At 30.6% G+C, this 16,523-nt stretch overlaps 2 protein-coding genes across 2 annotated transcripts; both read left to right on the top strand.

Moving 5' to 3' along the window:
- Positions 1 to 1,600: 1,600 nt before the first annotated feature.
- LOC111614995 lies at positions 1,601 to 3,248 on the top strand. The gene is made up of 5 exons (XM_023356366.1): positions 1,601 to 1,630; positions 1,719 to 1,851; positions 2,137 to 2,371; positions 2,442 to 2,589; positions 2,653 to 3,248. Exons 2-5 carry the CDS (start codon positions 1,729 to 1,731, stop codon positions 2,720 to 2,722), a joined length of 576 nt encoding a protein of 191 aa, XP_023212134.1. The 5' UTR covers positions 1,601 to 1,630; positions 1,719 to 1,728; the 3' UTR covers positions 2,723 to 3,248.
- LOC111614996 (glycine receptor subunit alpha-1-like) lies at positions 3,122 to 10,870 on the top strand (the record flags this gene model as incomplete). The annotated part of the gene is made up of 8 exons (XM_023356367.1): positions 3,122 to 3,126; positions 6,977 to 7,056; positions 7,193 to 7,260; positions 8,080 to 8,306; positions 8,400 to 8,482; positions 8,553 to 8,714; positions 8,780 to 9,105; positions 10,710 to 10,870. Coding segments are annotated over exons 1-8 (1,112 nt in total), but the record flags the coding sequence as incomplete, so codon positions are not given.
- Between the last annotated feature and the right edge of the window lie 5,653 nt (positions 10,871 to 16,523).

Below are 16,523 nucleotides of genomic sequence, written 5' to 3'. Positions count from 1 at the left end.
AACTGAAATATCTTCGAAATCTATATCTATTGAAAAATCCTCAGGAAAATCATCTTTTCCAGATATAGAGAGGCAAAGGAATACAAAATATATTCAACCTGAAACAAGAAAAGAACTTGCAAAGGATACAGAGTACGAAGGAATAGCTTTAAGATTGAAAAGTTTTGTGAAAAACTCAAACAATCAAATATGTAATACAGGAAATTTAATAGAAATGACGTCATTAGAACATATTGGAGTGTATGCAAACAATACGGCGGATAGTAAGACAAACGACAAATCAATCTCACGATTTCCTGTTAAATTGAGAATAAAGACAAATTTATATAAAAGTATTTCGAAGTGAATTGTACCGAATTTTAAATATAAAAATATTCGAATTAACTTTTCCTATAATTTAAGAACACTTTATTTTTATATATTGATTTGACACTTTTGTCCTTTAAAGGAATGATATGTTAGAATATTTTAAAAGTATTTTTATTGTTTGAAAATGTACAATTTAAAATAACACTATGTTTCCTAATAAAGTGTAACATCGCAAAAATGGTTCGAACGTGTATTACTTAATTAGAATTAATTCATTGATAATGTATTATTAAATGCAAACATGAGTCAATGGTCAATTGGATAACACTACCGAACACTGGTAGTTAGTTGTGAGTTGGCTGGTACATGAAGTTTTGCAGTTTTCATTTCACTTTTAACATCAAATATGGGCCAGTTTCTTAAGGACTATAGAAAGTCCTCCAGGAAGCATCCCCATGGTGGATTACACACACATATTGTCTCATTTCATGAAATCATTATACCAGCAAGTTGAGGCATTTATTGCCTTTATGAAATTATTGTTTTAATTATTAATTTAAGACTTATAAAGTGAGGTGTACTGTTTAATTCTGTTGTTTTTAAACTACTTAGGTAGAAGAACCTGCGTTTCGCTACGAAGATATTGTTCGCTATGGCAAGTGTCTGTTTAATTTATATTCATTAAAACATTTCTTTTTTGCTTACATTACACGGAAGTTTTTAAATATGTTTTGTAAAACAATATGTATAATCCGAAATGGCTGAAAATATCCGAATTTACAGGTGTAACTAGGAAGTAAAGGTAGTTGCAAGACATGTAAAACGTTAGTTAGACAGCCGGATTGCCCAGAAGTGATAAAGATGTCACCTACCGCTCTGAGATTAACACCAAAATTTCTTTCAAAGGTAATTCTTTTCCAATATGGTGAGTTCGTAATCCGGCCAAATTCATGGTGGCCTTGTTGAAAGGCCTTCTTAGTGCCCAAAGGACGAAAACCGTAAAAATTGCAATAAATAAATAAAAAACTTTGTACGATATGAGCAAGAAGGGAATACAAATAATTTAAAATTTTGCCATAGAAAGTCCTTACGAGAAACACTAATCGCCCACGTGTTGAGTTGGTTATTTTTCGTCAATCGAATTTTATGTCCATTTTCTTTTCTAGAACGGTTTTAATAATTTTAACTTTGTATCAACCATAAATATCATATAATTGATGTTAATATCATAGGCTAATTATCGGCTACCAAACGAAAAATTCTACTTAAGTGCATTTTGCATGTTTCTTACATTGTTTATTGGCGCTGAACTATTGGTCGTGTAAGTGATTGGTATATTTAAAGATCCTTATGCTATTAATTTTTAAGCATTTAATCAATTTTAAATCACTTGTAAAACTCGTTTTTAGATTGAAAAAAATGTCTAAAGATTATGAAAATTACGAGCAACTGTTTTGGGAATGCATGATTTACCTGGAACAATGTTTCTACAAATGGTTATCATTCTTACCACAATACCAGATATTGAAGGATAACGAAAAAGTAGGTTTGAATGTCTGTTTAATATATTTTTATAAATATTTTAAAAGTATAAATATAGAAGTATTGAAAATTATTATTTGATTAACGCTCAGAATTAATGGGTGGAATTTAATTCCTGTACTAGAAATAAGGAAAGGAATTAAGTTTCGGTGTTAAATGCATAGATTTTGTATTTACACGACAGTCATAAAATTAATTGTTAACTGTCCGTTAATTTGCATAAATATGTCGTAAAATAAATTAACATACTTTAAAGCAAATTTAATTAGTTTTTGTTTTATGCAGATTCGAATAAAACAAAAATATTTCAGACGGGGTACAATCATGGAAATGGTAGAGAGATCACTACCAGTTCACGACGTTTTAAGACTGCATAAAGCATTTTTCGATCCTTTTAGTTACGTTAATGGTGATTTTGTGGAATTCTCACAAAAGATCTTGCAGTTTACCATAGAATTAAGACATTTTATTATATCAGATGAACATTTTCAAGTTGTCAAACTACAGTTGATATTTAAAGGTAAGAATCAACTTTAAACTTTGTAGAAATTTTATATTCCATGTTAAAACTTAAGCGTTTGTGTTGTCAGATGGAATTATAGGAGATGGAAAAGCAAAATTAACAATGAATTATATGGACATGCTTGAAGAACTGGAAGAACTGATGATATACTACGAACATGATCATCATAAATCACTTAACAAGACTGAAAAAGAAGAACTTATGCAATATCATTTGTAAGTATGAGCTTTCGTCTTGGTGCAACGACTTAAGAAATAATTTATTCTGTATACTTTCAGGGTATCGAATTACAGTAAACCTTCCCTCAATAGAGATTTCTTATCACTCGATATATTTCTATCGGGATAAGAGTAATTTCTTTTATATAGAATAATACTCTCAATGTTGAAGTATATATTGTTCAGTTGAATGTTTAATAAATTGTATTAATATAAATCACTTTAAAGCAAGTTTTTTTCCTGCTATGTTTAGTTGGCAACATATTCTGAGAAATTTATTAAAGATATTTTATTGAAATAATTTCATTTTGGTTCAAAATAAAGAAATAATTCTGTAAACTCTCTTGTTATACGTTTATTTTATAATTTGCTATCAAAGAAGTTTATAATGACGATTAAGGTTATTAGCAATTCTTAGTGTCACATGAAAGCAGACAGTTCGTTGGATTCAAACTGTCAAAGAACATTTTATGTAGGGGAGTAAGCTGCTAACCACGATTTTATAGCAAGTGACTCTGGATAATTCAAGATGTAGTAAGTTTATTATTTTTAAGACTTTTAACAGTTCCTGATATAATTAAATTAAGATTAAATCACAAAATAATTGCAGAAACAGCAGCAAATGTATACCTTTCACTAAGTATTTACTTGTTATAATAAAACCTCTAATACAAAGTGTGTTGTTGTTTTCGAGTTGTGAATAGCAACACAAACATTGATAATGTCAAGTGACGTGAACTTGTTTGGTGTACTGTCTAGCGCCGTATTTAGCACTGGAACTAGGCACTGGTGTCTGAACACGCTTTGCTCTAGTTTACAGTTATGGGTAGCAATACGAATGTGTTAAAAATGTCGCGTGATGCGAACTTCTTTAGTAAAACACTACACTAGGTACCTCGTTTCGTTTGGTGTCATTCCCTGATACTTTGAGGGATACTTCTTAATTATTTATTTATTTTTAATTAATATATTTATTAAGTGTTTTATTGATTGTGATGCGTTGTATAAAGGCAATACGTTTTATAAATTACACGACTAACTACTGCAAATTTTATTATATTTATCGTGTTTCTAGATTTAATTTTAAAATTTTAAATGCATCCATTAGAGGAATAATTTATAAAATGTTTTGTTTAAAAGGTAAAATCTGTTTAAGAATTCTACAAAAACATTTTAACTTTTAAAAATGGAAAAAAATCAATAAATAAAAATTCTGAGTCTATAAAAGCTAGAGTAACACGAATATCCACTAACAGTTGTAAGTCTAGCTGGAATATAAATGATCATATAAACAATGATTGCTCCCTTTTTTCTTACCTTTGCTGCACTCTGTCAAGGGTAAAGTATTAATTTTATACATTTCTCTCATTTTGTTAATCATACAATTTATCACCATCATTCATTTTATCATCGATAAGTAGATCTATTATTATTGTGTTAATAGTCATTTATATAACAAATACTGATAGTGGTTTGAGCCTGTCTTACAGTACATAACTGTAAATTCTTGCATAATTTAATTCATAATTAATGTTTCCGAGCCTTTTACTGTCAATATAACCCTTTTCACATTAAAAATTACACTATATTTTTATACTTAAGCATACAATTTTACTGTAAGCGTGTTCACCGTTGACCAATTTAACGTGTTAATCATGGAACAATGTTGTGTGATCGATATTAAAATTTAAATTATTTATAATAATAGTGTGGATAATCACTCATTATAGTAAAATCCAGCAAACTGATACATATTTTCCTATAAATAAGTGTTATGGATGTATACAATTAAAAAAAAAAAACATTATCATTCTTGGTGTATTAAAATTAAAGTAAAATGTAAAATTAATATATTGAACTACTTGTGATCAATAAATTTTAAATATAAGAACGTACGAAGCTCTTTATCAAACAAATATTCTCCGTATAATAAAAACACAATCACGAATATTTGCGTGAATTTCGAAAATGCACGATTTATTTACTCAACTTTTTATATAATTTTATAAATGAACTATGAAGTATTTAATTATATAATCATAGCTCATAATGAATATAAAGTCTTTAAATGATTATTAACTCAGTTATTAATTTATTATTTATTGTAGTAATCATTATACAGATGACATTTGAATTATATTTAGAGGTTTTATCGCGATTGGTTAATTTTAAATTTGAATTTTAACGGTCATAATAATTAAATAACCGTTTTTCTTGACTGTTAACGTCTTGCTACAACAAAATAACAACGATTTTTAAAAGAATTAAACAGTTCTATTATTAGGAACACAAGCTATTTAACGTTAATTTATAAAATTGCTTAAAATTTATATTTTTATTTAAAGTTAGGAACACTTTAACTGTTCATTCAGAATTTTAGCAAGGTTCTATTCAAACTTTCTAGTAAATAATACTTAAATTTTAATTCCAACTTGTATTGATTAACTTTTGAATGCATAAATTATTATGAACGAAGCACTGCGGCAGAAAACACATTTATATTCAAGTAAAGTATAAACAGTAACTAATTATTTTTTGTTGCATTTTTTATCTTATAAATTCAGTTATGACATATTATTTAAATATTTTGCTTAATAATTAAGCTCGTAACCACATAATAGACGATATTATAGGTAAGGAAACTGCTCAGACAGTGTGTTTTCCTGTTACAGCATACAGTTATGGATTACAGAACTCTTACATAAGATATCTTCTGAAATTTTTATGAAGGTTTTATAAATTAAACCCTATAATTAAAGTGTAAAGATAATATTTATAAACTCGGACAATAGTTTCAGTAGTAATGGCGTGACTTCAGACACGTGGTGCTATAATAAAACCTTTATTCCTGAGTATTAACTGTAATCAAGTAATCGATAATGGCGTCAATCCATCACAAAATCACATGACTTCCGCGTGTTTCTCACTTCTTTCGTGCGCTGTCTGGCGGGAAGAATTCTTATAATAGATTTTGTATTGATCAAATGTTCACATCCTGGGAGAGTAAATAGATTTATCTTGGGGATCGAGAAATTGCAAGGGATTGTTTGAGAGCTGAGTAGACAAATGGATCATTATTATACAGTAAAATCTCGGTAATCCGAAATATATGGCACCGGAAAAGTGTCGGATTTAGGTGATTGCCGTTTTGTCATTCCCATCGCCGTCAATCAAGGTACCCAGTCAAGACGGATTTTCACTAAATTTAGTGGGAAAGTGAAGCAACCTTGGGATTCTTTAATGATTTAGAATATTTTTGAAAGACTGATTTTTATATTAATAACGCCTATGATGACGATCCTAACATCTTTAATTTCGTGCCAAAATGCAGAGACGATATCATGCCAAATTTTGTAAAAACTAAGGGTTTAAACTAGTGGGAAGCTTGTCTAGGATTTGGCAATACTCCCGGAAACAGTAACATTCACAGTTTATTAGAATCGGATTACTGCACGTAGGGAACTAGAGAACGGCCGGATTACAAACATTTCATTATATTTAAAAATTTACTATTTCAAATGTCTTATATATAGGGCCTATATATATACTAATAAACTGTATTTCAAACCCTTAGTTCCCACTAAATGTGACCGTTTATAGTTAAAAAATTATTTAATACTAACGTCAGCATTTATTTGTATTTACGGAGGTGATGACAGTGTAAGATTAGAAAAAAAGATAAATGACACATCAATAATTTATTTATTTAGCACGACAAATCGTTTTATAAACTAAATTAGTTCATTATCATAAACTAAAATACTGTCTTTAAATAACAATAAAATAAATTCTCTGATATAACAGATAATTGTTCGTTATATCGGAATTTATTAACATTTTAATTGGAATTATGTATAATTGGAGGTTATGAGAACGGTCAATAGGCGCCTTATTATTTTTATTGTATTTAAGGAATAAGTTCGGTCTGTGCCGTGTTTGTAGAGAAGAACAAACCCTTTACAAATTTCTTGTCGGTATCTAAAAGCTCGATTTATTTTTCTTTCGATCTGAAAATTAACTATTCTAATTATTGGTAGGGTAAAGACATCTTTCTCAACGAGAGGTTTCTTTAGGTAGGATACTGCAATGCAACTTTTTGGAGATCTTTCGAGGGTTCTACGTGAATTTGGCTCTATTTGGGTGCTATATACGGGCAAAAAATCCGGAAAACTGCAAGTTATCACTCTGCTGTCAGGAGCGAACACGCGACCAGTGTTAAGTTCTTTTATCCAGTCGAACACTGGTGGACGACATCGAGAGGAAAATTCATGTCGTGCTTAAATATTTTAACAAATTTTCTTGGTGTAAATACAAATATATTATTTTATTGCTAATATATCTGATGTTAATAGAATATAATGCTGTGTATAATTCCTTTTTACAGTGACGAGATTAGCCAAAGAACATGGGCTAAATTAATTCCAGATGATTACGATAAGTATCACGCCCCTTCTTCTGAGAATGGTAAGGTCATTTTAATAATATTCCGTTAATGTATTGTTTATTAAAGGGGTCGTAAGAAGACCTATAAATTATAATTATAATTAAATGTAGTGAATTAAGTCAATGTATACATTTTTTTATGTGATAATTATTCTAGGAGGACCAGTTACTGTATACGTTAACCTTCAAATTATGGATATTGATGAAATAAGAGAAGCGACGATGGTAATTATTTTTTTATTATGCCCTAAACTTGTAAATTTGTTTTAAGATTTTGAAAATTAAGGTTATAACTTTCTTTATCTTGAAATGTATCAATAATGCAGTCTAGCATCTGTAATTGCTTTTTCTAAAATTACATTTACAACCGAAACATCCTTTAAATTTAATTCCAATCATAATCTAAGTTAAATTTCAAGGATGATTTAATGGTAAAGATAACGCTTAACAGGGTGGTTGGGTGGCTGACATGATTAAAACATCAGAGGGCATCAATCGAATCCAGGTTAGCAACTCCCCAGGATTTTTCACGAGTGGTCCATTTTGGGTATGATGGGCTCCTCCTTCACTACAAGGCCGCCTTTATTGTGGGCTTGGTTTAACCCACGATGGATATGGTTAAAAGTTCTCTTATACAGAAAAAATTTATAAAATGCCTGACGTAACATCTTCACTACAATGCACATGATCTTCAGTGAAGCATCTCTTTATTCTCTGGTTTTCTCAAATTTTTACAATGGATTTTAAGAAGGTTGTTGTTGTGACAATCATACAAATTTTACATAATTAATGAAGAAATTTATATACTTTTATTATTAAAACGAGAGCAATAAAGTTAAAATTCAGATCGACTTCACTGCGAGTTCCTGAATTTATATCTTTACTATGAGTTATGTGTTTTACAGTGAAACTTTATTGCAAACAAACAATTTAATTATTCCCATAGAATTATGTTTACAAGTAAAATTTCCAAAATAAATAATGAATTCAATCTATAGATATAAACTTTACTAGAATAATTCTTACTAAGTTTAGCTCTTGCAGGATTTTCGAATTCACTTATATATGACCGAATATTGGAAGGATCCAAGATTGAACATTCACAAACTTAATTTAACATCAACAAGAATTTTGCCACAGAATTACATAAACGAAATATGGTTACCCGATTTAGTTTTTGACAATAGTAAATGGGCTCAACTCTTTCAGTTTTCGCTTCCAAACATTGTTATTAAAATAAGGAAGGATCATACAATTTATAAAGTTACGAGGTATGAATTATTGTTATCATTTTCATTATCATTATTGTGAGTTATAGTTGTAAGCATTAAAACCCTACGAATTTCTTACTGTTTCTTTTACAGATATAGCTTTCAAGTGGCTTGCAAAATGGAAATGGAAGATTACCCTATGGATATCCAGTTTTGTTGTTTCAAGATTGCATTTTGTAAGGCTTACAACTTTCGTGTGAATTATATATTCAAGTTATTTTTAAATCATTTGATTCTTAAATTTAGTGGCGAATTCTGAAGAAACGGCAACTCTAGCTTGGTCAGGAGAAGAAGGAAGTATTTATAAAAGTCTTGGGGATAGTGTTATTTTAATTGATGAAATTGAACCATTAAAGTATGAAATGATAAAGCCAACGCCTTTTAAAGTAACAGAATCATGGGTCGATGGTACGAATAATTACAATAAAACCAAATTTTGTCCATAGATTTCTTAACCATTTCTATTTTTCCAGGTAATTTCTCATATTTAATTTGCAATTTCACTTTCGTCCGCCGATTAACTAGCAGCATTCTTAATGTGTACGTTCCGAGTGCTTTAGTTGTTACGCTTTCCTGGTTGTCCTTTTGGTTGGATGTGAGTGCAGTGCCTGCTAGAATTACCCTTGGCGTTACGTCCATTCTTACAATTATCACTCAAGTAGTCCAGTCGAGATCGTATACACCACCTGTAAGCTACATAAAAGCCTTGGATATATGGCTGTTCTTCTGTACCTTCTTTGTTACTGCATCTCTATTAGAATATGCTGTTGCTTATCAGTTCAAGGAACCGAAGACTAAAGTAAATTTGCTTTATTTTTATTACTTTCATTTATTATCCTTCTTCGAATATTTTTATGCATAACTCCCGGGGAAGAGAGACATGCAAAGCTTGGAAATTCCAGTCTTTCCATCATGCTCAGTACTCTTTGGCAGTTATTTTCAAATCTTTCATCTACTTTTTCTCCTGTCTACAGGATAACCTTCCTGTTTCCTTTTCTGTTGTAAAATATTTTTGTCAACAAAAGTCCATGCTCCTGTCCAGATCTCAAGCTTCCCTTTCACAGTAACTGAGTGGATAAAACACTGAACAATGAGGTCGCGGGTTTGCCCCTTACCAACGAGCTAACAACACGAAAGTTTCTAGATTTTTTGTTTTCAATACGTAACTAAGGGCCAGTATTGTCCCGTAGAAAGTGCCTGTGGACCTGTTCTAGCCTCTTGTGCTCTATTATTTATAATTTTCAATGGGGCCTTCATTGTTGGTAGGCATCCCCTTTGACAGATCGCCATTGTTTACCTATCCTATTCTATTCTTCCCGTCTTCTCAGATTCCCCGACATTTATTTCTTCCATTTTCTTTCTTCTTTTACAATTTAAACACTTGAAAATATTTTTTTGTCTTCCTCTCTTTGTACTCATAGTTAGGGGAGATCGGGGCAACTTCGGCATGCGGGGCAAGTTTGTCAAGCGCTTTTTTTAAAAAACAAATTAAAAGGAGACTTTGGTTATAGGTTAGGCAGTTGAGTTTTATTGGTGGCTTGTTGAGTGTAGTGTTTTTATTGTTCTCCAACAAGCGTAGTTGAATTATCAAGCAAATTTTCATTTTCGTTCAATTCCATATAATATTTTTTTTCCATTTATATTGAATTGGCAGGTTTTGTTATAATTCCATGATAACGAAAGTTACTTTTCCTGTTAGAAGGATGTAACTTCAACTTATTCACGTGGCCAGATCGTGGCTTGGCATTCTGTTCTCAGGGTTGTACTTAATGTTTCGAAATCATGACTAGCGGGGTAAGATCGGCAACATAAAGCCACATTAGAAGCAAAGGATAAAAATCAAACAGATGATAAATGAAAACATGTTTGCATTTGTTATTCATGTATATATGTCTTTGAACTTGCATTTCGTTGTAATAATATTAAATGGGTGTTGGATTTGTATTTCTTTGTTTTAATAGTGAATTCCAACTTATACATTGTTAATAACATAATTTTATATACGTGCCTATCTTGCCCCATTACTGTTGCCCCTATACCAGGGGCAACTTTAATAAAAATAATTAAAATAATTACAACTTTACAAAAAGAGAGAAGTTGCCGATCTTGCCCCTATACCCGGGGCAACTTCGTCAATTTCTCTCTTCTTGTAAAGTTGTAATTATTTTAATTATTTTTATTTCCAAACTGATTTTAACCAGTTCTATAGTAAGGTAACATTCCAATAGACAATATGCAAAGGCTTTTTTTTCAGTTTACAGCAGTATTTATTACACAAAATTTAAGTAAAGCTTAACATGCCGATCTTGCCCCGATCTCCCCTAAATAATATAATTACATAAAAAATTACAAAAGTACAAACTTGAAGATACTACAAGCTAATTAATATTATTTTTTCTTCAGAGCGTGTCAGAGGAAACAAAACCTCAATCAGAAAAATGGGCAATACGTTGTAAGGAATGCCAAAAAGAATTAAGAGAGAAGCTAAAGAAGAAACCAAAACGTTCATTTTGGAAAGTGTTCAAACCAAAAGATACGACAAATCGCTTCGATTATTATTCTAGGTTCATATTTCCATTTATGTTTTTACTTTTTTGTATTAATTACTGGATGCATTACTTGCAAGATCGTGCTGAACATTTAGAAAGAAACTATTAATTAAAATTATTTTAATAAAAATGAAATACTTAATGGAACAGTGTTAAACATTTTGTATATTAATTGTTAATGCTAGACATTAATCTGTGTTTGATATGATCGATAAAAATGAATAAATAAAATTAGTCAATACATTGCACTGTACAGTACATGTCACCCATTTTCTCTGATAATAAAGACTTTTTTAATTAAAGCACATTTAATCTTTATAAATAAGATCTAAGGAGGTCAGCAGATAAAGATTTTTTAAACTGAAACGCGAGTAGATGCCCCTGACAATTATTAAATGGCACACTTTTGTCGAAGAACAATGTCGCGTTATTTCGAATAGAAAGTGAGTAAACTCCATTTTACTTTGGCAATATGGCTGATTACAGCATGATGTATATATACAACAGACCACTCGGTTATTCGTAATCATATTAATGTAGATGCTATGTCTACCAACGAACTATTAAGTAATTGATGAGTTGGCACCCATTGACAAACTCAACCCTCGAGAGGAGGCACCTCGCAAAGGCGCGTTATCCTGTAGGCAAAAAGGACTACTGCCTGGGGCCCCCAATAACAAGGGGGCCCAACCAATCTTTTATAAATTCGTTATTGTACTAAGAATATTGAATTTTAAATTTGTTATTACATTTTCAATTTAAGTCGACAGATGGCGACATACTCGAAAACTTAATAGCAAGGTCTATATAAGAAGGTCAGGATACGCTCCCGTGATTCTATGCGGCAGCGGCCATTTTGGGACTTATCGATAGGCTCCACTCCATACGTAGTTCCTGCGTGAGTCCACTATTATTACGTATATAAATACTCAAACCTTTAAACAATGGGTTATTGTGTGGCACCAAATTGTAAAAGTAAATCTACAGACGTTCGATTGTTTAGATTTCCCGCAAATAAGTGGAGGAAAGCAAAATGTAGCGTAGACATCAACAGATAGTTCATGATGCAGTTAAAAGAGTTTATATGTGTATAGTTTGTAACAAGTGGTTTAAACGAGTGGATACTCTTCGTGTCCATGAACGAACTATACATGGAAATTTATAAATGATACTGGCAATCCAGATATTAAAAAAATGTAATTTTTTTAATATTATTTTTAAATTTTATTATTAATGCAGAACATGTAAACAAAAAAATTATGCACAAACAACGTTAAATTGATACTTTTTGTTTTATTTAATTAAAGTAAAATTGAATATTTAATTCTAAAAAAGAAAATTTTAGCATTATTTTGCCATGGCAACAAATATTCATATTTTGTTTGAATACATTGTATTCAACCAACAGACTGCCGAAAATCTATCGGGCTAGTTTTATGCTAATTATTAAATAAATTACGTAATCAATTTGGTACTAGAGGTAAGCGTTAGGCGCCATCTCTTATTAATATTAATAATTATAAATAATTTTAATTAATTTAAATAATTTGGAACCGCTGGGAGAAAAAATCGGCCCGGAGCGGGACTCGAACCCACAACTCCTGCTTACCGTGCAGATGCGTTGCCAGTTACGCTACCCGGACCTCCGATCCGATCTCCTCTTCCAGCGTATATAATCTAACTACTTAACCATCGACGGTTATTACAACGCCGGCTGGGGACACATTCAGTGCCCACGTCCTACTTCCCATAAGGCTCTCAACCGGCCATCGCAAGCCCCGGCAAGGCGTAATATATATACAAACATCTCCAACCCGATATATAATATAGCTACAACCAACAGACTGCCGAAAATCTATCGGGCTAGTTTTATGCTAATTATTAAATAAATTACGTAATCAATTTGGTACTAGAGGTAAGCGTTAGGCGCCATCTCTTATTAATATTAATAATTATAAATAATTTTTAATTAATTTAAATAATTTGGAACCGCTGGGAGAAAAAACCGCTTTTTCTCCCAGCAATTCAAAAATAGTGCCATCTAGTATTAATTTTTAAAACATTTTTTTCGGTATTATACACTGTTTATATTCCAAAAAAACATGCTTTTTTTCGAATAAAAATTATAATTAAACAGATAATTTTGCGTTCCTTTGTAAAAACAATTACAATAAAACCTGACTGCACCACTTTCTCAACCCTCGATACCAAGTTAAAGTTACGTGTAGCATTAACTGTTACAAGACTTTATTAAAAATTAGTTTTTATATTATTAATTAATTATTATAAAACCCCAAAAGGCTTGTTTTTCGAGGTAAAAGTGAGTATTTAAAGAGATTGTAAAGGATGTGTATAAGTTAATTTGACTCTGACTTTACTCGACATACCTCACACTACTACCCTATATCTCCTCAAGCTCTTGACTTTCATCTACGAAAATTTAACTGCATTAATACCCCACGTGTAGAAATAAAACTTCCATGTTTCAAAAGTTTTGGTTCATCGAGTCTTCAAATAATGCAAAATAGATGCCAACACACACACACACACAAGCAACGCACACAGAAAATTTAGTATTGTTTATTTCACATTTTTGGGCTCCTAGAGTGTCAAAACGTCAAAAAAATGTAATGCAAAAACACAGAGAGAGGGTAAACATTCGAGTCATTAATTTATCTACTTTCTCTACATTATACTCTATGACAGCCAGGAAAATATAAAACTTACACTTTCCTGGCTGTCATAAAACATAAAGTAAATTATCAATTAATTTGCAATTTTTCTGCACAAACAATTAAAATATACGCGGGGATATAAGAAGAAGGAATGGTTTATTAATTGCAATGACTTTTACAAATGTTTCCGTTCACAATACCTTTTATTCTTTTTAAATTTGCGTGTGTATCAATTGGGTGTCACGATATCGTGTCTTTCTCGGCACTCACGCGAGAAAACTCTTTTATAACTCACTTTATGTAACGTTTTTAAGTGGATAAACACAGAAATAGGCTTTAGAACTATTGTGTTTTTTTAGTCTGTCATACAAAACATTAAAAATACGTTACATAAATGATACATATTTAATTTTATAAATGAATTCATTATTTTTTATTCGAAAAGTTATTAAATTCTTTAACGTTTTAATTAAATCCTTCCTATTTATTTCCTTATATTTTTGCTTAAAATTTGAGTTATATAGGATAGCCCAAAACTCAATTAACTACTGTATAATTGCAAAAGCATTATTCCTAAGTCTAGTTTATACAGTATGATTAAACGACTTTTAGACCATACAGTATTCGTACTCTTCACTCAATATCGGAAGATAATCAGTAAACATGACTTTAAATAAGGAATTTAACATAAAACATGGCGTACAACAGACCTATACGCTACACTACTAATACACAACTACACAAGTCTACGCATCAGACTAACATACTGCATTAGGTGTGTTACACACACACCTAATGCAGTGTGAACCCTTCTAAATGATGCCATCCACATAAATTGAAAAATACTTTAAACAGATCTTAGAGTAAATGTTATACAGCCGTAATTATTTTACATGATATTAATTAAATAGATTATACACGAGCTTGAATATTAAACCAATTTGACGTGCAGGTAACAACTACACAATCGAATAACGCATCTATTATTATATTTAAAATTCAGGTAGATAAACACTATTATTATCTGTGAACGTATAATTTTACTGTCGATCGATACGGTTTTCTAAACAATAAACAGCCTCTGGCTTATTTACATTCTATAGAAGTAGATATTGATGTAAGTGACGATCGTTGTCTATTTTAAATGGCTGAAAGAGTGACGATAATCAACTCGTATTTACTTTACGTCTTGTTTAATTTAGTAGAAATTTCTTTATGGTAAGAGCTTGTAATTTAATTTTTATGTTAAATGATACTTTCACTAGTAATTAAGGTATACTTAACTAAGTCTAGGTTAACAGTAGACAGATAGATAAGTTATGTATAATTTTCTTAGTAATACTAGATTATGTGGTTTAAAACAGTCAAAAATTAAATTTTAAGTGATTTTTCGAGTAAAAAATGGAGAGTCTTCGAATATTTACAGGATGTTTTAAATCTAACGAGTAATTGAAGATTCTTTAATGGTTTACTAACATATGCCTCAAACTTGCGCCCCTAAGACCTAGTGGGTCTAATGAAAAATCCTCCACTGATGATGATTATTAATAGAGATAATGTCTGTCGGTTCGTTATACTGTGTGGTGTCAATCTACTTCAGTTTAACTACTTTTTTTCACACCAGGCTCACCCATAATGGGAAGAATTGCAGGCAGCTAAGCCCTTCTTCTTAATGTTTAATGCGTGTGTATATTAATCACTGCTTTCAACATTTATATCAAATTGAAAGATAAATATTTGGGATTTCGATAACACTCCCGGATAAAAGGCCAACTCATTTAAAATAAACCAAAATTCACCTTCCACTGCAAACTTCAAGTTCCATATGATAATTTTTTCGATCATTTCTCGTTTAATAAATTACAAAATTTGGGTATCTACACTTATTAACAAAGGCCAACACGATTAATATGAATTGAATACAGCTAATAAAATAGAACATAGGGACGAGTTAAAACTTGTTATGACAAGTTTTAACTCGTCCCTATGTTCTATTTTATCGAGAACCTTTTACTCGTTTACTAAAAGCCTTTTCTCCGAAGTATAAAGCAATCATTACTCATAAGAAACGTATTATTTGTAAAAATTAAAATCTGTGGAAAGGAATAGAAACACGACAAAAATTATTTGTCTTGGAAATAATTCTTAATAGGTTTATTGTTTATTTAATACTAATTATTTCATTGTATATTTAAAGAATTTCGCTCAAACATAACGTTAAAAGTCTCGAAATATAGAAGGATTAGTAAAAGAAATCTTAGAATATAAATTCGATTATAATACCTTAAACGTAACGTAAAAAAATATTATTAAGTAGAAGAAACACAAGCTTGCTTCTTCTAATTCATTGTGTAATCTCGTCTACTGGTAGGATCCACTGTACGATATATTAATTCTTTTAATTAATGTAATTTTTTGTGTTCCTGTACGAACTAAAGTGTGGTCGTTTCCTCCTGCATGATTCGTTACATAAATTTATATTCTTCTGTGATTTACTGTATGATCTTCTGTTGATGTTGTATTTTCCTTCGGATCCTCTGTGTTTTATCTGTTGATCTCGTGTTCCTCTGAAGATTTACTAGGTGGTCTAGTGATATTCTTCTTCAGATTCACAATATGACCTTGCGTTAAACTTGTATTCTTCTGCCAACTCACTTCGTAATACTGTGCTTTTGTAATTGAAAACGACGAATTTTAAGATTCAAAGGTTTGTAATATCTTCTACATGCGAATATTAATTAAAAAACTTCAATACATTGGCTACAGTAAAATAATTTAGAAATACAAATAAATGACAATTTACATTAAGACAATTCAAAGTCAATAATTGCAATTTTTATCTTTTTTTATTCCAGTGACATCCATACAAATTTTTGGAAGAATGCCATACCGGATGATTACGACAAACACTCGCCTCCTTATTTCCATCGTATGAAATCTTAAAATATCTATTGTTATATATTTTATATAGATTATGAACTTTTATATAACAT

Source organism: Centruroides sculpturatus, unplaced genomic scaffold (assembly GCF_000671375.1).
Source record: "Centruroides sculpturatus isolate CEXI.00-Female unplaced genomic scaffold, Cexi_2.0 scaffold2271, whole genome shotgun sequence".
Taxonomy (NCBI): Eukaryota; Metazoa; Arthropoda; class Arachnida; order Scorpiones; family Buthidae; genus Centruroides; species Centruroides sculpturatus.
The sequence above is the reverse complement of the archived record's forward strand: the minus strand, read 5'-3'. Positions and strand labels throughout refer to the sequence as shown.